This window comes from Henckelia pumila, chromosome 3 (genome assembly GCF_033568475.1).
Source record: "Henckelia pumila isolate YLH828 chromosome 3, ASM3356847v2, whole genome shotgun sequence".
Classification (NCBI taxonomy): Eukaryota; Viridiplantae; Streptophyta; class Magnoliopsida; order Lamiales; family Gesneriaceae; genus Henckelia; species Henckelia pumila.
In genome coordinates this window covers 173789783-173814882 of record NC_133122.1, presented here as the reverse complement: position 1 = coordinate 173814882, position 25100 = coordinate 173789783, and the positions used below count along the sequence as shown (strand labels likewise).

Sequence of the window (25100 nt, the reverse complement as noted above, 5' to 3'; positions counted from 1 at the left end):
AACAACAATTCAACTCCAAGTATAGTTCGAGTTTCTAAAAATAATATAGGAATACTTAATATTGACGCAAATTTTACCCAGTAATGTATATTATTGATAATTAAAAGCAAGCAATTAATTAATGAAGGAGATGAACGAATTAAGACAAAAAGCGTATTTAAAGTTGACCTTAATAATTAGATAAATTAATTATTAATATGGATGTTGTTTGAAATTTTTATTTTATTTTTTTGAGAGGAAACCAACCTTAATATAAAATACTGAAATCCTGAGTTACAAAATAGTCAAGTACAAAAGCATGCACATACACAACACACTCACGTTGCTCAAAGTTGATTGTTTAATTAAATTGATCCAATTGGATTCTTAACGGGTAAAGTTTCAGTTTTAAACCGATAAATTTTTTATTTCACAGTAATTTTCCTCAAGTCTTGACTATTAATTTGAAAGATATATACCACTAATTATTATTGATGTTACAAATAGCAAATGATAAATCGAAATTCCAGCAAATAAATTCGGTTTTTAAGAATAATGTTTACGGCAAAAGAAATTAAAGATATATAACTTGTACCAAAAACAATTGAGTACATATGTACATACTCGTTATTATTGGCAAAATAAAATTGAATGAAACTTGACTTACCACACAAATTTTTCACACAAAATATTGCCATGTATGGCCGGGAAAATATATAACAGACATGTTTCATTAACATATACATATTCTTCAGAAATAATCCCATGATAGAAAATGTGGGGCAATCAATCAGTCCAAAAAGCTTAAGTTTACCACCATATATCATCTGATAGTTTGTAGGAGGAAAGGGGATGAATGTTTACATAACTTGACTTAGTTTCTTGTACCACCTTTCCCGAAAATCAACGGCAAAATCCTTAGATTTGCCAGTCTTCAAGATTACTGAGTGAATCTTTCCCAAAGTTCAGTACTTTAGTGTTACTCGAGTTTGTATCGAGCACACTTGATAACATGTCTTCCAACCGAGGCCTTCTCAACTCCAAACTCTTCACAAGTTCTTCTATCTCAGACAAGTCTTCGTCACCGTCCAAGTTACTGTTATAGCCAGATCAAAATCACCATGGTAACAAGTTCATGCATGACAAAAGAAATCGAAATGCATGCATGAGATGATCTCAGAAAAGTACTAGATGGAGGCATATTATTATTTTTTTAATAGAAATTGATATAATTACATACTCTACAACCGATATTTATATATTTTGGTGGGTTTCAAATATGTATATGATTGCTTTATATTACCAGTTGTTCTGATAACTAACCTTTTATCTAACAAAGATGAAAGCTGCTTCAATTCCTCTATGGTATTTTGGGCTTCACACATGTTTTCATCTGTCATGCTAAGACGAGATTCATGTTCAGTTAGCTGAAGCAATGCAGCTGCCAAGAAATTCATGTGCTCCTGTACTTCTAACTGGAAAAAGTAGCAAAATCTTAATTAGACGATCCTTGTCATTCAAGAAAATATAAGATTAAAAAAACCCACTTCGAGTTACCTTCTTTTCGGGGGCCACGGTTTTCAGATTTCCATTTTCTTTACTTCTATGAAATAGTAACATATCCAGTACGTCCCCAAGAAATCCCCACCTCAACTGCAGTTCCACTTTTTCATTCTCTGAAGCAGAGTTTGCATCAGTACTTTTTGGCATCATTTCTAAAGCAGTAGTACTCTTGCCTGGAATGTGACCAATTCCTGAAAACCCAATGCCAGATTCAATCACGCTCCCTTCATCTGTACCCACTCGAGCATTTGATGTTCCGGTGCTTCTTGGAAACAACACATTAATGACGTCGCTTTTGCATGAAAATAAGCCGAGGTCTAAAAAAATGGCATCAGGACAAACTAAGTTGAAATTATTTTCTCTCAAAGTCACAATCACCATAGGATCCCCAATAGCTTTCAGTGCTGCAGCAACTGTAACTATAGATGAACTATTATTCGCCTTTCCACACATCAGAGCCTCATAAAATTGTTTTTGCAGATGGGATCTTATTAGAGGTCTTGCAAGTAGCTCAAAGAGTATGTCGAGGGACATCCGAGAGTTCAGACACACCAAACATAAAATCATTATCAATTTTAGTACTAATACCGGAAAATAGTTATGATCAATATTGGAACATCTGATCCATTCTTTCAGAAAGTCGGTATCTTTGTCAAGAAAATGGTTAACCACACCGAAGGACAAATCGTCAATGCTTGTCAGAGAGGATTCAACGTCTGTGGCTAAAGCTGGACTTGGATTAGCATTTGGTGGTTGACATACAATCCACTCCACAAAAGATGATTTTGTGGTGAAAAAACAGCCATCAGGGCGAGGTGCTAAAATCAGAAGGCGCTCCAAAAGATATAAGAAAAAATTTGGTGGCATATTATTGGGTGTACAAGTTTCCTCAAGAGCTTTATAAAGTCTGTCACTCAAATATTCTCCGGAGCTGCTTAATGGAGAATGTAGCGAATTTCCTGATTGAATAGTTACATTCCCGGAAGTTGTATCTAGAAGAACTTGTGGAGCCAAATTGTTTGTGCCAGAGCCCACTGGATATCCTGGCTTCATGACGTGGCCAAGGATCTCGACGACTGCTTTCCAGTGCGAGTTCTCAGGCAAACAACTAGCCAATATTCTCTCACAAAGACTGTGTTTTGCCTTGCCAGATCCTAGCCAAATCATCATCACCTTCCCAATTTGCCCAGGGGTCAAATAATGTCTTGTGTTTATACATCTAGACACAACTTCTTCCAATAAATTATTGGAAAGTTCAGTTTCCCTAAGGAGTATCAGGTTTGCTGATAAAGACTGCCGGGGGTCTAAAGGGAAAGCAATTTCAAAGTACTTGGTAGATAGTTGTAAGAATTCCTCAAGCTTTGAGTATCCAGATTTCTTTGAGTCAAGATATTTTGACTCCATCAAGAACTTGGTTATATCAAAAATGAAAGTTAAACATATGCCTTGGCAGTACAAGGACGAGGTTTTCACCACAGAGAACTCATACAACGATCGAAGTGCTTCCAAAGCTCGAAATCCAACAGATACTAACTCTTGGTACCAGTATTCTCGAGCGGCTGATACGAAATGACGAACATGAAGAGACCTTACCTTTCTGTTCCGATGCATAAACTTCCCATGCACATTCTCAACCCATTTAGCATTAGGGTTCATCAAATGACAGGTGTTACTTGAATCACGAGACAACCTCACACCGAAGTAATGTAAGCAAAATTCTATGGTACCTTTGAAGTTGTGGTTGTCGCTCCTTTCAAGACAACCAAGAGATTCTATGATCTCCAAACTATTTTCTTTGAACATGTTCCATAGATAAACAAGGGTTATAACTGACACTTTGTTCCTCGAAATTTTTCCCACAGAGTAACATTTTAAATCAATGGGCAATTCATGATCCCTTTCATATTTTGCTGCAGGGATTCCAAAATGCACATCAAGCAGTTTCCTAACACAGAGTATTTCGCCTGTTCGACTTTCACATTGTCCCGAAGCAATGTAACTCTGCATCAATTCAAACAAGTTCGTATGCTCATGTGACAAAATTTTGGACTCTGTACAAATGGATGCACGAAAATTTCCGGAAACCTTCTCAGCAAAGGCCATCAATTTGCTTATGAGTTTCTCCTTCTGAGGAAATGATTTCATGGGCCAACCTTGGTTTGTGGACACCCATATAGAGTTCGAAAGCACGTAGGAAACAATGAGAAAAGTGGCATTGGCAAAATCCCCTGCTTTGACAAGCAGATCAATCTCAGCAAGAATATCTCCCATCAGCTTTGCAACTTCAGCTGCCTCCTTGTAATTTCCAGACTCTTTCTCCAAATTTAAGAGCCCTTCAAGGCATCCTACAGACCTCAAGAATTTGCGTTTGGATTCTGTTGTACCAAAAGCTCGAACAAATTTCATAAATGAAACCTCATTCTTCGTTCTATGATACTCCAAAGCCCCACTTTCCAAAAACTCCTGCTTAATTTTCACGATGTCCTTTAGTTTTGACATAATTTCAGGATTAAAAGTTGCTTGCTGTTGCCAGAACTCCATATATTGCAAACCCATTTCAAAAAGTTTTCCTTTCATGCAGGCTGACAAGCACTCCGGGAACCAATTTCCCTTGGCATACGCTTCTGCCGCAGTTCTATTGCATCCAGCTAATATGAAGCATTCACCAGCTTTTCTTAATTCCGACGTACCACATTTGTTGAGATAAATCATTCCTGGACCATAATTTTTTAACACAATATAACAGCAGAAGCCATAATATCAAAGAAGAAGGAAAAAAATGAAATCCATATCAAAACAACTTCTACAATTCCCTAGAGAAAGCATGACTAGTAAGAATACATAAATAAAGAATGCATGAGTAGTAATGTTTTTCTCTATGAATAGATAGCTTTCTGATTTTTTTTAAATAAATAAATTCATAAATCCAAAAGAAAACCACTCAACAGCTTATGTTTTCCTAGAGAAAGCATGAATAATAAGGCTTTTCTAATTTCTATACAAGTTCAGGTGACCAATAATAAGGGCATCACAGATTTTTTATAATAAATTTTGTTTTGTAGTACAGAGGTCAGGATGCTTGATCATACCTGCACTTTCGTATTCCCCGAATTCACATAAACATTCGGCAGCTGTAGTTGCTCTTCCAATAGAATCAAATAATTCTGCAGCCTCTCTAATCAACACACGTGCCTCCATGGGATTTGAAATGCGAAGATGATCAGCAGATGATCTAAGCCAAGAAGCCTTGGCCCTTTTCTCCCATATTCTTTCTCCCGCTCTTTGAAAGCACATGGTTGCCATCTCATAGTGTTTTTCCCAAAACAGCTACAAAAAAACATGACATAAACTTCTCAAGATAATGAAATAACCAGACCAAGAAACTAAGTCAAGATAGGCCCAACCTTGATCCCCCGCGATTCCCACTCCTCTGGGCTGCTTGCCCTTTGCATTTCTAATGCTAGAGAATCGTCTAGTTTTCTGACTTGCACGAGGCCCAATCCCTGCCAGTAGTCAAACATAGGTTTGGAGAGCTCTGCATCATTTTCACAGATCCATAATCTTTGTCTTGTTCGGGTTATTGCCACATATAATTGTTTAAGTTCGGAACACATGATACTATGTTTCGAGGGACTAAAACTTGGAAATGACTTCGGGAAGTTTGGATAAAACGGATCTTTTTGCATCAAGAACTCGTACAGTACTCTCCACTGACTGCCCAGAGGTGAAGAGCCAAAAAAGTTGTACAGCAGGACATCCTAGTATTCAAAAGTAAAGGGTAAAATAAACGAAGAATGAAATGAATGTGAGCTGCAAGAAAGAGATTGATGTATGATTATGAAGATGACAATATCTAATTGGTATCAACCTCACCAACCCCAAACTAAGTTTCTACTCATTTCCGACAGAGATACAATTAAAAGATGCAGAACGAAAAACGAACATATCCACGATGAAATTCAAATGTTGAAATAAAACAAATATAGAATAACATAATCCAATTAATTACCTCAAATTCAAGGCCTTTGCACTCTATTATAGTGAGAACGAGAGCCTGACTACCAATATATTTAGAAATTTCCTTTCTAGTAGAGTCATCACGAACTAGTATAACTTGCTCAGCACCAAAACCTGACCATTTCCCCTTCCCACTTCCTCCGCCTCCAAAAATTGTTATGATTGAGTTTTCATCACTTCCAGGCTCTATTGCAACAGGCGACTCGCCGTGTATAAGACTGGTCTCAGGAGGCAATGCATCAACAGACAGAGGAAAAAAATGGAAGAGAAGATCAATGACACTCTGCGCTAGTCTCAACACTCCGATATGAGTACGAAAATTCTGGCACAAACTAAAACAATCTGATATAAGGCCTTTCTTCACTCCTCCCGGAGACTCAGAATATTTGGATTTCAAAACAAACTCGTTGTAAAACAAAGATCGAATATCTTGAAACCTGAAATCAATCCCTCTGGCGACTGTTTGAGCCGTATCACCAGAAAAAACAAATCCTTCATCAACATTTTTGCAGATATGCCTAAAAAGTGCAATTTGCCTCATATTAAGGTCTTGCACTTCATCAATGTAAACAAAATCCATTTTGTCACCAGTTAAATTCTCCTTGCTCAGTCGAAGATGTATGTCATTCACAAAATCGGAAACATCAAACTCACAACGCTTCATTTTCATTTTTTCGTAGACCTGGTATATATCATAGATCACCTCTCTCTTCTCAGCACTTAAAGTGGATACCCTACTCTCCGATAGTGAAACATAGTCTTTCCTATTTCTAGTTCCATCACATGCTTCCCCTGCTTGCAAACCACCTTTAATATGAGACATAATCTCTGTAAACACTCTAGAAGGATCAAGATTCTTTGTAAGGTTTGAACTGAAATGGGGCCAATACAAGGACGAGAAACGATCATAAGTAACCTCGTTTTTCCTCATGAGAGTCTGGAGTGCAATGGATCTGAAACTTCTACATTTGTATTGAGAGTGGTCTCTTACACCATTAAATTTCTTAAAATATGAATTGCCCAAAGTACCATCAAGCATCATTAAAAATTTATGAAATGTGATGATAAGTGGGTACTTTTCGGGTTGAATGCCAACAAATGTGTCTGGTATATCTTCAAATGCAGCCATTTCTTCTATATCATCAGTATCAGTGACACTGCTACTGGCAGATAAGTCTTCACAACTAAATCTGTACAAAATATTATCAAAGAACTGAAGATTAGCTATTGCAGATACATTGTTACTAAAAGTTGCCATGAAAATCCATAATACATCATGCAGACAGAACAGGAAAATGCATGATAACTTTAATGTGTTGAGAAGCCAACTAAAAACTTGTGTTTGGCTAGATCGACTTAAAAATGAATGGACGTTTTAAATTCACCCCTCTAATCCATCACATGTTCGAAATACTTTTGATCGGGAGTGACAAGAAGATTTGAATAAAATGAGCACACAATTTATGAAAGCACCTTTTGAGCTGAGACACGTGTCTTTTCACCGCATGACAAAGTTTTGGGCTCACGGTGACAAAGAGCTGGCGCAAGGTAGATTGTCCTTGGCACTGTTTGTCATCAACTCTCTCACCTGCAAGCATTTTGTTGGGAGTAGCTACATAATCCCCTGAAGCAATCAAGTACTGCTGTTGTTTCTGAAACAGCTTCATAGTCAAAACAGTCGTCTTCCCAGTGCCAGATCTACCTAGAATGAAGCTGCTTCTTGGAAACACCATTGCTTCTCGCTCTTCATTACTGACCTCAAATGGGAGTTCTACTTCTATACCCTCATTGTCAGAAAGCAAATGTTTCGCAGAACCAGAAGACAAGGAGTAAAACTTCATTAGAAGCAAGCTTTCACTCACTTTGGAATCTTCGACGTAACTTCTACAGTCACCTGCCGGATTTGTGCTGGATTTGGTGCCATAGAGATCCCTAGATTTGACTATGTCATCAAAACTTGACCAACTCTTCGGAACCTCCAAATTTCTAAAACAAAAGTGAACTTCATGGGATTAATTTCTTTTACAACCATGTCAAAATCAACAGAACTAACAGGTACTGAAGAAGATGGTGATAGATGGTTACCATTTCTTCCACTATGGATTAAGTGGATCACTTAAATATCAATCTCAATAAAATACAAACAAAACAACATACCCTCTATGCATTTCTCCTTGCAGCGAATGATATAATCTTCGGTCAAAATGGAAAATATGTCATCAAGTCGTTTCAACAATTCTTGTGTCTCCATCAGAGGCAGTACGTCCCACACTTTCAGAACTTGTGTCCAGATGGAGTCCTTGATTATGTCAACGGAGCACAAAACATAGTATCCTTCAACTTTGAATTGCTTCACAACATAGTTAGAGCGTTTACATTCCATATCCACATTCTTTTTCTTGGGTCGCCATCCGCTGGCAATCTTAAGCAACATATTTATGACCCAGCTCTTGACATAATAAGGTTCCAGTTTTCCGAAAGATTTTCGGAAGTTATCACTAAATATTACCTGAAGGAATAGAAGAAAGCATCACTAAAGAATATTTTGGTACATCATGTTTCCAATAAACCTTTAAATTTGATCACAAGACAGAGAAGTGATTCAGATGGCAGAATCAATAGATGAAATTTCCATGTAGCACCAGACCCATTGAAAATAAATGCCTGAAATATATACCTTCCACCTTGCATATTTGAAACGTATACTCTCCCCGTTGAGTATATCTTCGAGTTGATCTAGCTCTTTCTTTACAGTAATAACAGTTCTGCGAATGTCAAAATCATCAATTGCTGTAAAGAAACACTGACGGTGCTTTGCATCACGTATCAGTGCTTCCCAAAGTGAATCACTTCTACTCAATGTTCCTTCATTTCCCAAGATCCAGAGACAATGACTAAAAGAAAGAGAACCCATAAGATTCAAAATTTTAATCAAACATAGATATCACGAAAATTAAGGATAATATTAATGTGATCACATACCGAGCTCTTGTCAGGGCGACATTAATTCTCTGTGGATTGGCTAAAAAGCCGATTGAACCACTTTTATTAGACCTTACAGTCGATATGATGATAATATCTTCTTCTCCACCTTGAAACCCATCAACAGACTTCACCTTAACCTTAAAGCTCTCAAGGTCTCCGTAGTTTTGATTCATCCTATCCTGAATTGCCGCAACTTGAGCAACATAGGGTGATATCACACCAATGCTGAGTTTCTCTTTCGAGCTATTCCAGACTAGAAATACAAAGACACAGATAGTTAGAAGATATGCTCCGAAAGGCGAAAGGCATTAAAAATGGTCAGACTACTAAACATCAGCTATTTGCATACAAACATCTCCTCCAAATATTCTCTGCAGACTGCATACCATTGTAGAGTTTCTGCACAATCTTCAACGTCACAGCTACCTCAAGCATGTTTCTTATACTGTTTCCAACGTCGTCCACCTCTTCTTTTCCTCCAGGAATATCAATGAAAGAATACGGACCAAACATTTTCCCTTCAAGATAGCATCTTTCATAGCTTTCACTCTGGACACTAGGTGCATCTAACATTTGCTTATCGTAGAAGTTTGAATTTGGAAACCGACTTATTGATGGATGCATCCTGTATTGCATATCAAGGAGATGCTTAGAGTGACCTAATGAGCGCAACCTTTCAAATAAACTTCTTCCAAAGCCAGCATCTTCAGAGAGCTATAAATTCATGGAAAAGATGTGATCAAAATCATTAGACATGCTTACCACGAGTTACTAATTTATAAGCCAGGTAACGACACTAACCTTGCTTTTAACTGTTGATTGTAATTGCCTCTCATCTCCGACGAGAATAGCATGCCTCACATCGGGAAACTGAAGAGATATAATCGATTCACTCTCCTTTATCTGAGCAGCTTCATCTATAACCACTAAATTAAACGGTTGTATATCCATCGAGTGAAGTGTATATGAAGATGATATGGTGCAAAATATTAACGAAGCCTTCTGGAAACAGAAGTCTGAAATGCTGGTTTTATATGTCCCAAGTGGAAGGCCGAATGCTGCGAGAGAAGACTGAAGAGATCTTAGAGTACATAAACACTCCTTCCTCATATATGCTAAGGATGATTGAGAACTAGTCGCTCTCTGATTTAAAGGTACCATATTTAATTCTTCATACGCCAAGCTTTCTTCAAACAACAATGCTTCGATAGAGTCAAGAAGGGACATGAGTTCAGCCACATTCTGAAGGTTCTGTGCAAGAATGAAACTTCTTGGTAAATGAGTGATGAATGTTGACAAAGAGTCTACGAGTGAAGTTGCTATGCGTTTAAACCGCCTTCTAGCATTCTTCAAACATGATTTGAACTCAGATTGCCGAATTTCACCTTCTTGATTTTCTTCGACTTTTATTACCTTGTTATCAAGATAAATATGATTCTGAGAAACATAATCCCCAAGAAAATCTAGCATGGAACTGATCCAATGCTTCAAGCCAGTTGGTGATACCAAACATTCTATAAGCTTGTTAACACGATAATCAAGGAAAATCTCCTTAGTGTCAGAGCCAATTTTCGAAGTGTCCTCATTCCCAAAGATAAGCATGTCTCCTAGAGGACAAGACAAAAACATCTTCCGTTTGTCCTGAAATGATTCTCTTGATAAGCTTATCATGTGAGAGGCTAGTTCTAGGATTGCCACATTTGTCGGGGCGCAGATGAGAGTTCTGACTTTCATTATTAATAGATTATGCAGCAAAACACTTAAGGTTCTCGTCTTTCCAGTCCCAGGTGGACCACATATGAGTTCCACAGAAGCCCTGTGCTTACATCCAGTTCTTATTAGAGAAGCTAAAACTGCATTCTTTTGTGATTCATTCAACCGGGATGATGGTGTTGGTTCAAAGTCTACCTCCATTTGACTACGACACTTCATCGGGCAAGACTCCCAATGTTCCTCGTCCTGATGCAGACATTTACAAATATAATTATTAAAAGCAACTCAATTTTGTTTTTTGAAAAAAAGGCAGAATTTTCCATCAAACTGCACCCACATGGATGCATGAAGATTTGAAACTATGACAGTAACTAAATCGAATAACAGGCACGACAGAGCAAGCGACATTGTTTGTTTGCAAAGTAATACAGCACAGTAACTTACTAACTCGTTCTTGTCCAACACTTTCTCAATGATGCTTGAATTTTTATGAGTGCGTAATGCATTCCATATTCTTCTGTTTGTTGCCAGGTTCATTAAGAAAACAACATAAAATGTTGCCTTTTGTATCGCTCCAACATCAATGCTAGTCGCTGTTTTTACTTCGAATCTGGTGGATGTAAAAGCGTCACCATTCTCATCCTCAGAAAAGGTTGTCACAACATGACAAAGGTAGGAATGAGATTCAGGCTTCAAATCAGACAGCAAAACAATGTCACCGGGCAAAGTTCTGTACGGTTCCCTACCACGACCTCTGTTTCTGAAGAAATCGACTTTAACTGAATGCAATAAATTTTCAGGTCCTAACGATGTTATAGAATTCACTTTAGCAAATGGGGCGTCGTGAGTTGTTTCCATTGCAGAAGCAAGCTCAGCTCGGGTTTCTTCTAGTAAAGGGAAGACATATGAACTAAGATATTGATCAACACTTTGAAACGATTCAGGAATTTTCTCCACCTAAATGGCAAACACAAAATTGTATTCATCAACAAATGACAATGAAAAAAATCAATGAGGCAGATAACAATCTCCCATGCACATCACAACAAGGTATTAGGTATAGTAACTTCAAACATTTAAATCTCTGGAAATAATTCAATACGAACATCAAAGCATGTTAAATTTGAACTTTGGTCGTTAAATTTATCTCACAATCACCCAGAGAAAAAAGCTCAAATAGGCAGCTCAACGTTCATTTCTCCGAAAATCTTGCAAAGAAACAAGAAATTTCCAGATGGGTATTTTGAAAATTAAGGAATGAAAAATAACCGACTGAATTCAATCCACATATACATAAATTACAAGTTCATATATATGACTCATGCAGATTCTCAGTGCTCCCGGAATGAACAATATTGACCTGATTTTTGTACAGATTCGTGTCAAATATTTTTTCAAGTGACCACGAAAGCACCATATCAGTGAACTCATGATCTTCAAGTGATCTCCTTCCCTCCATCGTCCTTTCGCACTTCAACAATTTATTTCCCATGGAAGCGTCAAATTCCTTAAGTCCAGATAAATATATATTCTCACAGATAAAATAATCGTAAAATTGTTGCGTGAAGATATAAGTCCTTAAGTAAGTTCTCTTGGGAAATTAAAATGGGTGCAAAATGCATGCACCAATTAAGCAAAATCTGATTAAAGGAGCGAACTTGGGACGTCCAGTAAATGAATGGATAAGTAAATCGATCATTGAAAAAAGAAAAAAATGTTGGGAAATGAAAGGATATGGCGTCGTTCGACGTCAGGTTGGCTCATGATATTCCTAGTCGTTTCATGTGCCAATGAAGAATAATTCGCATGCAGCTCTTTTTACATAACTCCATGTTTGCATTATTTTCCTTAATTTTGTGTCGGTTCTTGTTATTTTTTAAAATAAAGTCAACTTTAGTTTTTAAAAACTTGAAAATTTATATTTTATAAATATTATTGTTTTTTTTTTAACCCATCATTATTATTGTTAATTAACTACTCTAAGTAAAGTTATATATAGTCTGAAAAATGCTACATGTATGATGGGCAATGATCATTAATTTTCTTATTACTAATCTAATTATGATAAATAAATTAAAAAGATAATAAATAATATAATGAGAGCAAGAGTATGCTCATGAGTTCATTATTGACAATGAGTCCAAGATTTGTTAGAAATTAATTTGGACCTAACTCACCTCAAAATTTATTGGACCTAAGATTAGGGTTGCCCTTGTCTATATCAAGAGCTTCTAGTAACTCTATCCTACCGATGTGGGACAATATTTCAACAAGATTAAAGAGAAGATTTTTCTCAAAGGGCATTCTCTCAATTTATGTTTGAAAAGTTTTTTTTTTTTTACTTTTGTGAATGCATATTTTAAGGTGATAGCTGATTTGAATGTCGAGGTTTTTGTCGGGTGTCTCCCAACGCCTCTAATCTCATTTTGTGACGCAGATGACGACCCCAAATTTTGCTAGCGTGGATGCATATAGAGCAACTAGTCTCTCAAAGTACTAGTGTTCACCTAGATTTCCTAGTTTTGGGTAACGTAATTTCTTACCACATTAATGTACAATGGTTATATATTGGGCTACACATCTTCTTATAACATGACAATCTGGGAAAAAAAAATCCATTCTGAAAAAATGAAAAATAATAAGAATCAAAATAGATGTTCTCTCTATCTAAGTATATTCAGTTATTATTATCATGTTATTCATCCATCATCGTCCACGTAAGCAATGCAAGCCTCATTCACTGTAGATGTCCTTATATATATCACATGTTTGTGTTACGTTCACCAACTTAGAAAGAAAAAATATTTTTTTTGGTTCAATAATGTGTCTGCTTTTTGGTTTTGGTCCGTTAATTTTTCAAATTTTGGTCTTGGTAAATTAATTTTAATTTTTGAGTATTTTGATCTAGGGGTGTAAACGAGCCGAGCTACTCGTGAGCAACTCTCGAGTAGCTCGGTCAAAGCTCGACTCGAGCTCGATTTGACCGAGTTCAAGCTCGAGTAGCTCGAGCATACAATCGAGCTCGAGTCGAGATTTGAAACTATGTGATCGAGTAGCTCGCGAGCTACTCGATAAGCCACATATATATATATATTAAAAAATAATATAAATATAAATATAATATATATAATGTAATATAATATTTATATATTAATTAATTTATAATATTTATATATTTATTTATAATATTTAATTTATTTTATTTTATTTATTATATTTATTTATTTATTTTATAATATATATAATATTATATTATATTTATTTAATATATATATATATATAATATAAAAGCTCGAGCTCGAGTACTCGAACTACAACCGAGCTCGAGCTCATATTTTACTACTCGATCGAGCTCGAGTAGTAAAATATGAGCTCGAGCTCGGCTCGACTCGGCTCGATAACACCCATATTTATAAACGGAAACGAAACGGCTAAATTTCATGAAAAACAAAATCATATTTTACTAAATCATACTAATTTACAGTATATTAATTTACAATATTGATGGAATTATAGTTTTTTAAAGCTTATTATCTAATTAATTTATCGAAATTATTGGTTTTAGTATATATCAGTCAAAGAATATTTTTTTTAAAAGATGCTAATTTGAAGATGTATAGTTTTTTTTTTTTTTTGGTGGGGTTGTGAACATACATTAATATTCAGCACATCCAACTCTTATCGATGAACATCAAGCTAGCTATAATAAAATTCACTGTTTTTAAAAATAATAATTACTACTCGAGGAGATGCATCGATCCATCCTAACTTTCGGATATCTCAAATCATTATCCATGAACAGACTATCGATTAAATCACCAATATCATTTTTGCAGGACATATATCATATTCAATTCAATTTTATGTCAAACGTATTCATTTTCATTATAGATATGAGTCGAGTCAGCCCGTATCACGAGACATACTTTAATTAAACTTATCTCAAATTTCCATGATGAATGCTTCGTTGCTTCTCAATTAATTAATAAAAGAAAAACGTTGAAACCGGAAAAAAAATTATGATAAGGAGATCATTACGGATTTTAAATGATTATATATATAATTTTCTATTTGGGATGGTGCCGCTAGAAAAACGCAAAAGTTCAACCAAAATGGGTGACAAAGTTTCCATTTCCATGCACACGCACATATATCTACCTAGCTCATCATAGATATTACAAGCTAAAACAGAAACGAGCCAAAATCTGATAATCAGAGTATTTTCTTCGACCTGGAAATTGTTAACATGACAAATTAATCTTTTGTTAGGATTTCCAGATCGATTGACGGAAGCAAAAGCAAATATTCTTTCTTGTATATATGCACATATATATATACACACACATATAAATATATATATTGTACAGTACCCGTTGAGATCGAGTAGGATTTTGTTTGAAATATTGACGGGATCGATTTCATCTATCCTTCAATACAACAAAGGTATTCGATTTCTCTGATATATTTGCTTGCCTCGATCCTAACCCATGCACATTTGATTTCCACCAAATTATCATTTTCATGCCTTATAAATTTCATCATATCTTTAGATGCATGATATTACATGTAAAAAGGAGATTGACATTCATGCATGTAATCTATACATACATATAGTACTACTTTATATATAACTTGTAATTGTTTTTTTTTTTTGTTAATCAATGAAATCCGTATATCTTCACATTCGTATGATATTGTCCACACAAACCCTCATGATTTTGCTTTGGGTACCGGTGGACAAAAGCCCGACCCTCATGATTTTGCTTTTTGAACCACCCAAAAAACCTCATATAAATGGGATTATATATTATTCTATTTATTAATTAATGATCATTTCATTGATCTACCAATGTGAGACTTTGATTGATATCCCAACAATCATTTATTCAAACGAAGTCCCACTATTATTCACATGGCTCAAGTCTCCCCTCAATCCGTCCTCCAATAGAGGCCACCCTCTTCAATGTTACTTTTCTTTAATGCGTTGGACCACACGCCTTACATGAAATACCGAGAGCATCATCCCCGAGAGCTTATCACGGATCTTACCGAGAGCCCTCACCTTTTTTTGTTTAATTAAGTATCAGAAGATTCCAATCACATGGCTCGATCAGACCATGACTCGTTCCCACAGACGAGGCCATTTGTTAATCAATGAAATTCATATATCTTCACATTGATATGATATTGTACTTTGAACATAAGCCTTCATGGTTTTACCTTTTGGGACCGTCCAAAAAATATCATACCAATAGAGATATTATTTTATTTATTAACACATGATCATTTTCGTGATATACCAATGGAGACTTTGATTGATAACCAACTGTTTTTAATTTCAGTGATCGTTGCATCCGCGGAAAGGGGTCATGATAAGAAGAATGGAGAAGTACCCAATTTTCTTGCAGTTTATGATCGTGATTGGACTAGCCAGTTTTATTACAACACAAGTGTATGCACACCCCGAGGTTGATGTAAATATAAATTCCAGTGGACATGTTAATCTTCATCGGCGCCATCACTTGCCAAAACATAAAGCCACGGTAAGCACCACAAAAAATCATAGGAACTTGTCTGGTTTGTTTGTTGATACGATGTATTAATAACGATCGATCGATAACTATATATTGCTTCGGGGGGCATGCAGGCTAATGCTTCGACTACTCATGTATATCATGTGACCTCTTACGGAGCAGATCCGACGGGGAAAACAGACAGCACGAATGCTATCATGGCAGCTGTGTCTGATGCACTTAATGGACCAAGTACTGGGTTGTTGATCAATGGAATTGTGAATCTCGGAGGCGCGCGAATTGATCTTGATGGTGGCAATTACTTGATCAGTCGTCCCATCCAATTCCCCGTCCCCGGAAGAGGAAACCTGTTTGTGAGTAGTACTTTTTTTGAGTTTAAATGATCATGATTTGGATAACAGATATGATGATAAAGTATGTGTTTACATTTGACAAACAGATTCAAGGAGGGTCACTAAAGGCATCAAACGAGTTTCCAAATGGCACCTATTTGATAGACTTATCACCGGCCGCCACCACGAATGGATCAGATGCAGAGTATTACTACGAGTTTGTGACAATGCGAGATCTTTTTCTGGATTGCAACTATCGTGGTGGAGGAATTCAAGTAGTTAAATCTCTGAGAATAAACATTGACAACTGTTACATAACGCATTTTAGTACCGTAGGCGTCTCTGTAAAAGGTGGCCACGAGACCTCTATCAGGCATTCGACTGTGGGCCAACACATCACCGCCGGTGGCGATCCTGCCGAAAGGAACGTCACAGGCATAGGCATCGAACTGGCGGGGAATGATAATTCAATAACAGATGTGGTCGTGTTTTCTGCGGCCATAGGAATCATGCTCTCCGGTCAAGCCAACACCATAACCGCGGTCCATTGCTACAACAAGGCCACTGGTTTTGGTGGGACGGGGATTTATATTAAACTCCCTGGATTAGCACAGACAAGGATTGTGAATTCTTACTTGGACTATACCGGCATTGTGGCCGAAGATCCGGTGCAACTCACCATATCGAATAGTTTTTTCCTAGGGGATGCATACATTGTGTTCAAGTCCATAAAGGGTGTGGTGAGTGGAGTGAACGTGGTGGATAACATGTTCACTGGTTCCGACAAGGGAATCGACGTTGTGCAATTAGATCAGACGAATGGCGCTTTCAAGCAGATTGATCAGGTTGTGATTGATGCGAACAACGTGAAGGGGATGAATCTTAGATCAACAACTGCAAGAAAAATAGTAAAAGGAAACAGCAGCTTATGGGAGGCAGATTTCAACTCAGCACTTGTGTTTCCAGACCTTATTAAGCGTGCATATTACACGTTCATCGCGGACGACGCCACCTCTTTCCCTGTCCATGCCTTGAGAAACATATCGAGTAACAAAGTAGTGATTCAATCGCAGACAACTGTTTCCGCAAGTGTACATATCACCGCGGATCAAGGGGGACCTTAATTGACCTTGATCAGTTTAGTCCCCTCCTTCCAATTTTCAAAATAACATTGTTAATTATAGAGATGGGATTTGAAGCGCCTTGAAACAGTCTTTCGTTTTGTATATAAAACATATATACTATGATATCAAATTAATTAATCAATTGACGATCTGTTATTCAAGAATATTACATACTTTCTTTCTTGCAGCTACATGTTATTCGAAAAAAGATCTTGAAATAAAATAGGAGACATCAGACGTAATAAACAGATGCTATATTTATAATTCGTAACACTAATTATTATAACTCCAAGATTCATCGTTCCTAGCAGCAGTACTCCCTTCCCATGTCGAAGTACTATAATCGCCAAGTCCGCTAAAGTTTTCCACGTCGAAATTCTCCGAAGTGAACGAGCCTCCTTCGCTGGGAGGATACATAGTCACCGCGACTGCAGACGACGCAAATAATGGATCAAAATCAGACGTAAACGCATTAATATTGTTAAGATTATAATTGGTGCCGAATGAGACCAAGCTTTGATCTGATCGCTCTTTATGCGAGTTCAAATGGTTGTCGGAATTAACACAGCTGGACCCGCGTTGGAAATTTAAGGTAACGGGGCCTTTGTAACAAGTCGAAGGTGAGCTGTGACAGCCCGTGAACTTTTGCACCAGGGCCCGGAAGTTGCTGGAGTTGGCATTGAGGAGCGTTACAGGCGTCTTCTTCGAAGCCCGTGATCGCCTTCGGATGGGTTTCCCGGAGCTGTTTTTATGATGAACTGAACCACCGGAAGTGCAATTATACGGCAGCAGATGGTTCGAAGCCAAATTCATGCTATGATCAGTACTGGCATGATCAAAAGTCCTGTTCCACGTAACAAAATCATCAGATTCTTGGGAATACTTCTGCGGCCAAAAGATTTCATTATCGGAGCTTTGCATATTATATGGATGGATGAATATCAATGAAGGGGAAAGAAGAATTTATGTATGAAGAAGTCAAGTGGCTTAATTGCGAGTTCGAGACTGGAAAACTATGCGTCGGCTTAAATGTTGTTATATAGTAGGAATATAAATTAATTATGTTTCGAGTAATTTATTTTATTTTATTTCATTTTTGGGTAGCGTTTAGACTTGGCTTGGACTACAAGAATTAGATCGAGAAAAACATTTTTACTGTTTCGTGCCCCAAAAAAAACAAAGAAGAAAAGAAAACCTTGTTTAATCCGGTATATTTTAAGATTTCGTTTCGATGAAAATATTTGAAATACATCGTAATTAATATTGTATTTGCCAATATTGATTAACACCCAACAAGAATTCATCCAAACAACGTCCAAATGAATCCGAAATCCTGCACAAACCTTATACGGTGTTTATTTGTGTGTGTTTTTTTTAACAGAGTATGGTGAAAAGAGCCGAAAATTAGAATCAAAACATATAATTTTCCCAATTCAATTCTCTTAAAAATTATAATTAAGAAAAATTGACTTCGTCCAAGCACAATCTCAATTAAGAAATTATTTTTCAATGAAATGATTATGTATCGATCCATAGTAATTCTTTTTTTTTTTTGACCATGCATGGGAACCCGCATCCGCCTAACGCAATAGACTGCAAACCACGTCAGTGAGATAAACCGCATTGGACAAGCCTTGTACGACATTAGTCCATAAACGTGTTTGTTAGGAGAATCGAATACCTGACCATCATCCAAATACGACCAAACTTGGACATCAAAACCATCCATATATAGTAATTTTTATTTTTTTTATGACGTGAAAACCCGCAACCACTACTTTTCGGTGCGTACTTGGTAAACTCCTGGACTAACGCAATAGCCTGCAAACTACGTTAGCCAGGTAAACTACAATCGGCAAGCCTTGTGTGACAAGTTAGTCTAAAAAAGTGTTGGTAGGGGGAATTAAACTCCTGACCTCTGACCAAAAGTTCACCTACTTCATCAAATTGGACACCATCTTTGGACCATCCATGGTAATTGTTTTTTTTTGTGACGTGGGAACCCGCAGCTAGGGGTGAAATTGGGTCGGGACTCGTCCCGTAACCTCCTTACCTGATTTCCGTCCCGATAGAAATTGAGATATTTTTTTCTCCCGATCCCGCACCCGAAAAGTGTCGGGACCAGAATTTTCGGGATTCCGAATATTCGGGACCCCGTCGGGTCGGGAGAGGGTAATCCCGAATAATATTTTTTTAAAAAAAATATTCTATGTAAATATTTTTTTAAAAAAAATTATGAAAAAATCAAAAAATTTCTTAATACATTACAAATAAATTAAAATTTCTTTATATATAACCATTAAAATTAAAACATTTTTTTAATACATTACAAATAAACTAAAACAACTAATTGATTAATAAAAAAAACATATAATTATTCATAATAATAAAAAAACAAAATAAAAATTTATAACTCAATGTTAATATTAAAAAAGATAAATATAAAAAAAATTATATGGTATATAATTATAAAACATTAATATTAAAACATAAAATTTAAAAAAAATTATTTTTTAATTAAAAATATTATTAAAAAAATATTATTTTTATATTCGGATCGGGTCGAGAATCCCGTCAGGAAGAGTGGCCTATCTCGATCCCGATCCCGAAATTGATCGGGTCAGGATTTTGGTCGGGAAAAGTTCGGGTCGGGAATCGGGACGGGTCGGGATTTATGTAAAATTTGCCACCCCTACCCGCAGCCGCTACCTTTCGGTGCGCTCTGGGTAAACCCCTGAACTAACGCAATAGCCAGCAAACTACGCTAGTCAGGTAAACCACACTGGGCAAAATCATGTGTGACAGGTTAGTCCAAGAAAGTGTTGATAGGAGAAATTGAACTCCTGACATCTGGCCAAGAGTTCACCTACTCCACCAACTTATACATCCTTTGGGAGCCATCCATAGTAATTCTTTGTCATACCTAAAGTGTTGAATGTTGACCTTTTCTTAGTATCTGTAGTACCTGACGATGACATCGTACTATATGGGAACGTAATAAATTAAGGTGTTTACACTTCTTGGAAACTATCCTGGAAACTTAATTAAATCGCACGTACACTCGTTTGATTTAAGGGTGGGTTATCGATATACCATATAAAAAATATCGGTATGAAAAAAATTCATATCGATATCGATACTGAAATTCTGAAATTTTGATATAGAAAAAATTCATATCGATACCGTATAGATACCGAAAAAAAATTTCGTATACCAAAAAAATGTCTGTATATCGAAAAAATTTCGATACGATATCTCAAAAATTCAGTATTTTGGATTCGATATGTCAGTCATTGTCTAATTTGCCCAACTTTCCTTTGAGGTACGCAATATATTTGGAATAATATTCAATAATATATATGATGGTGATCAATATCTATATATAATATCAATATCAGTATATTATCCGTCCCCCAAATATGTTTTATATTCTTTAGCATATTCACGTTCTTAATAAAAAATTATTACGATAGTGATTAACAATCTAAACAATGATATATATGGTGGTGCGAAGATATAGGTTGACCAAGTAGTACCGTCCTGAATTAAGTTATAAGGAAAAATTGTACATTTTGTTACGTAATTTTGACCATTTGTGATTTTAATCTTTTATGTTATTCACGTTCTAATCATGCATCTTATAATTTTTGAAAATTTTATTTATTTTTAATCGAAAATTCTGATATAGTATACATTTCAGCATCATCAACGCTGCATTTGTGTCACATGCAACACCATGTAAAAAAAAATGACTAAAATTGGTCTTTTTGTAAAAAATAAAAAAAAAACAAAAATAGAAGATTAAGATTTTTTTATGGTGAATAGAAAGATTAAGTTAGAAGTTTGATCGCAAAAGACAAACATGATAAAAATAAATACATAAGCAAATTTCCCTTAAAATAATTTGCGGACCTCGCGCCATTTCCAACCGTCAAACTTGACAAATTCCATATTCTATTTTGGCTCAAGGGTAGTTGATTATATATCATGCATTATCCGACACAATTCCAGTGAAATATATGATTACCAATTTACCATCAGATTATATATAAAAATTAAAATAATAAAGATTGTTTGATAACATTGTCTTGTGAGACGATGTCATGAATCTTAATAAAATGAGTTAATCAAACTCATATTTATAATAAGAAGTAATATTTTTAACATAAAAAATTATTTTTTTTCACGAGTGACTCAAGTGAGATCTGTCTCACAAACTTGACCCGCGCGTGAGATTGTTTCATGAGAATTTTTGTGTTGTCCGATCGGGTAGATAGGTCCCACTAGCTAGTGGCGGAGCCACATTCAAGGGCACCCGAGCCCGAATTTTTTTTGAATTATGTATATAAAAATTTTGAATAATTTTGGTTTAATTTGGTGTTAGCCCGGGTAGCTCAATTCAAAATATTAAAGGATACGAGAACTTAGAATTTTAGCGCGGATAAACTAAAATTTCTGGTTCCGCCATTACTACTAGCTAAAATGTGAACACGTATGGTAATGTATACATGTTCCAAGGGTGACTTGCATGCATGTGTTGTTGAACTTGACTCGTTAACATGTTAAAAATATTTGGGTCTTCGGCTAAAACCAACAAAAAGTAAATGTTGTACTTAGTCTTTCGATTGACTTAGTTAACTCCAAATAGTATGGTGTATATATATACATATTTTATTAATTTCCCAATCGCAAGAATTTCTTGAGGCCGAAGGGATAAATACGTACGTTGATAAGCATTATTTAACATTATATTCCATTTTCATGTCCACGTCCACGAATTAATTACCTTGAAACATGGCAATAGTCATGTTGTAAAGAATTTAATTTCTTTCCAACGTCTATAAAATTAATTCAAGAATCTCATAATTAAATATTATAGTAAAATCATCCTATTTTATATTATTAAATAAGTGAAAAAGCATTCTTAACATATATCATGGAAGCTCGTTGGTTTGTCAACATATATATCTAAAATATATCTAAACCGGTAAATGAAAAAAAATAAAAAATCAGCCGTGGGAAAAACTGGAAAAAAAAATAATAATAATAATAAATGGCAAAGGCAGGGTTGGTAGTTTCCCACACCAGGGTCACAGCCAATTAGACAATAACCAATTCATCGGGATCGGAATGTTGACGTAACATCAGTCATTTCAGTAATGTTAAAAGTCATCATTTTTTTATATCACATTATTATTTTATGTTACTACGTCAATATTCGATGAAAAATGACCGATATTGAATTAAAAACTGATAATTCATGAATCATGAGTGCTGATGATAAGACAAAAAAATGAAAAATATTTAAGTTCCATGGAAATAAAAATCTTGTTCTCCCTGAAGATATATGTATATGACATCATGCAGTGCGCTCTCTAAACCATCTGTGGATTGAGAGAGAAAATTAATTGTGGAACAAATATGTATTCTAGAGACTAGAAGAGCTTTCATGAAAAATTTGAAAGACTTTTTTTTTTATTTTGGTCTTTTTTTACAATATTGGTCTTCTTTTTCCCCATTTCTTTGATTAATATCATAATAATTAATTAATAAATCTCATCACACGGAACAAATTTAGCTAGCTTTATAATATTTTAAACTTGCTGTATAATATTTTAAGTTATATATGAACATAGAAGGCATGGATAAATCGTGGAAATCTGAATTTTTGCTACGTTAAAAAAATTTAAAATTCAAAAAATTAAATAAATTAAAATATAGTATTAGCTAGTAATCAAATACCCCGTGGTGCGTGTGTAAAAAAGAACGCAAAGTCATTGATGCGATAAAAATTTATGTTTATACAATAAACTTTATAGCTGAAAAAACTTAATTAAAATTTTAACAAAATGAAACTTTTGTAGTTGAAGGATATAGAAAATTGCATTTTTAGTTTTGTATTTTTAATTTTTTAGCGATTTTTTTATTTCATTCTTATCTTTTATATATATTTACAGTTTCTATCATTTTGGTCATTTTTTTGATATGACGTTAACATTATAATGATACGATATAATGTGACGTCAACATGATGGTGTATCACGCATAATGTAACATCAATTTTCCTCATGGAGAAACTGATCAAATTATCAATAATTAAAATATATATATAAGCCTTAAAGGGTAATTAAGTAGAAAACATATTTAACAAAAAGATATTTTCTGTTATTTATTTGTTTGTATATTATTTGAATGGATCGTGAAGCTAGTTGAACAAAATTTTGGTATATATGACGGTATCATATATTATTTGTGTCTCAAATTAATTAGTATATGATTTAAATTCATTTTGGTACACAAATTATTAATAAAGTGATAAATTAATACATGAATTATTGTAAATAACTTAAATAGTACATGATTCAGCTAAAAATAATAATTTTACTCTTTAAAAAAATTCTTTTAAGTCAATTATTTTAGTAAATTCAACAAAAGACACATTGTATTTTTCAAATTTATTTTATTGATTAAAATTATAAAAATAACTTTATATATATTTAAAATAATAATAAATAAGAGTCTTATTATTTTAAAATATATTTACATTTTACTGATTAATAAATTATATACTCAAATATAATAAATTTTCATAATATTATTAAATATATAATAAAATGGTATATTTTTCCCTATCTATATTAAAGTATTATCTTTTTTTCCTAAAAGAAATTGATATTGTTAATAAAATAACACTCAATAAATAAATCATATACACGAGTAAAATATATTTTAATTTATCGATAAAAATATAATAGTATAAATATTTTTTATTTATATTTAAATTCAAACACGAGTAAAAAATCACAAATTTACAAAAAATAGTTAAATCAAGCGCGAAAATTTTAGACTACCAGAATCACGCAAATCAGGACAATGAGTGATATTTTTTTTCCTAAAAGATTTGTTTTTCATTATCTACATATTTAATATTGGATACTTTTTCGAATTCTCAACATATCAATACTAGAACTGAAAAACTAAAATGGTGATTACGTTTATTTCAACAGTCTAAAAATAGTGTCATCGGGATCCGTTAACTATATTTATTTTATCATATTTTCATCAATATATTAAAATATATTTGGTTGTATAATTTGAATTCAGAATCATTTATCACAATTTAATTTTAAATAAATATAATATTTTTAAAATTAATAAAATTACCTTGAAAATAAAATTGTATACATAATTGATTTCAATAATGTTAGTTGGACTTAAAAGCAATTTAGTTTAAGAATAAACTTGACCTTTTAATTTTATAATAATATACTAATTAAACTATTTACAATAGTTCGCTTACTAATTTTTCAATTTATCAATAGTTCATGTACTAAAATAAATTCTGTTGGAAATATTGAATGAATTATGATTGTTGGAAGAAATGGGCTTGAAAGGATTTGAAATGATTGACCCAACGGTTAATTATAATTCAGTCCCCAAACCTAAACAAAAATTAATGATCAGTCCCTGTCAGAAAAAAATTTTGTTTAAACTCCCTGGGCCCACATGTTTTGTTTCGGATAAAATTCGGTACAAAACATGAAAAATATGGTACAAATACATGATATTTGAGTATCAAAAGTGTTATATCTAGTATAAATATATGATTTTCTAGAACTAAAAAATATTGATATTAATAACACATTTATCTTATTTGGAGGAAAATCGGTACAAAACATTGAAAATATGGTACCCATATGTGATTTTTGAGTACCCAATGTGTTAGATCGAGTACAAATATATGATTTTTGAGTACTCAAACACATGTTGCAAGTTCACATTAATAAAGATGTTTAGATTTTATACTCAAAATTATATTTTTGTACTCGATCTTGAACAATTAGTGCTCAAAT

At 34.5% G+C, this 25100-nt stretch overlaps 5 protein-coding genes across 5 annotated transcripts; 1 reads left to right on the top strand and 4 right to left on the bottom strand.

Annotated features, from left to right (window-relative positions):
* Nucleotides 1-715: 715 nt before the first annotated feature.
* Nucleotides 716-2478, bottom strand: LOC140893595 (uncharacterized). The gene is made up of 3 exons (XM_073302683.1): nt 1537-2478; nt 1303-1454; nt 716-1075 (listed from the first exon to the last, which is right to left on the bottom strand). The coding sequence occupies exons 1-3, from the start codon at nt 2407-2409 to the stop codon at nt 898-900; spliced, it is 1203 nt and encodes a 400-aa protein (XP_073158784.1). The 5' UTR covers nt 2410-2478; the 3' UTR covers nt 716-897.
* Nucleotides 2453-6490, bottom strand: LOC140889978 (uncharacterized). Its single transcript, XM_073297724.1, has 5 exons — nt 5552-6490; nt 4947-5300; nt 4632-4869; nt 2518-4256; nt 2453-2473 (listed from the first exon to the last, which is right to left on the bottom strand). Exons 1-5 carry the CDS (start codon nt 6488-6490, stop codon nt 2453-2455), a joined length of 3291 nt encoding a protein of 1096 aa, XP_073153825.1.
* A 1011-nt stretch (nt 6491-7501) lies between these two features.
* On the bottom strand, nt 7502-9117 carry LOC140889977 (uncharacterized). Its single transcript, XM_073297723.1, has 5 exons — nt 8931-9117; nt 8542-8797; nt 8237-8453; nt 7717-8068; nt 7502-7617 (listed from the first exon to the last, which is right to left on the bottom strand). The coding sequence occupies exons 1-5, from the start codon at nt 9115-9117 to the stop codon at nt 7502-7504; spliced, it is 1128 nt and encodes a 375-aa protein (XP_073153824.1).
* Nucleotides 9118-9533: 416 nt separating this feature from the next.
* LOC140889976 (uncharacterized) lies at nt 9534-10794 on the bottom strand. The gene is made up of 3 exons (XM_073297722.1): nt 10591-10794; nt 9703-10503; nt 9534-9602 (listed from the first exon to the last, which is right to left on the bottom strand). Exons 1-3 carry the CDS (start codon nt 10792-10794, stop codon nt 9534-9536), a joined length of 1074 nt encoding a protein of 357 aa, XP_073153823.1.
* A 3651-nt stretch (nt 10795-14445) lies between these two features.
* Nucleotides 14446-17413, top strand: LOC140891671 (polygalacturonase QRT3-like). Its single transcript, XM_073300270.1, has 4 exons — nt 14446-14700; nt 15600-15800; nt 15905-16144; nt 16231-17413. Exons 2-4 carry the CDS (start codon nt 15627-15629, stop codon nt 17245-17247), a joined length of 1431 nt encoding a protein of 476 aa, XP_073156371.1. The 5' UTR covers nt 14446-14700; nt 15600-15626; the 3' UTR covers nt 17248-17413.
* Nucleotides 17414-25100: the final 7687 nt, after the last annotated feature.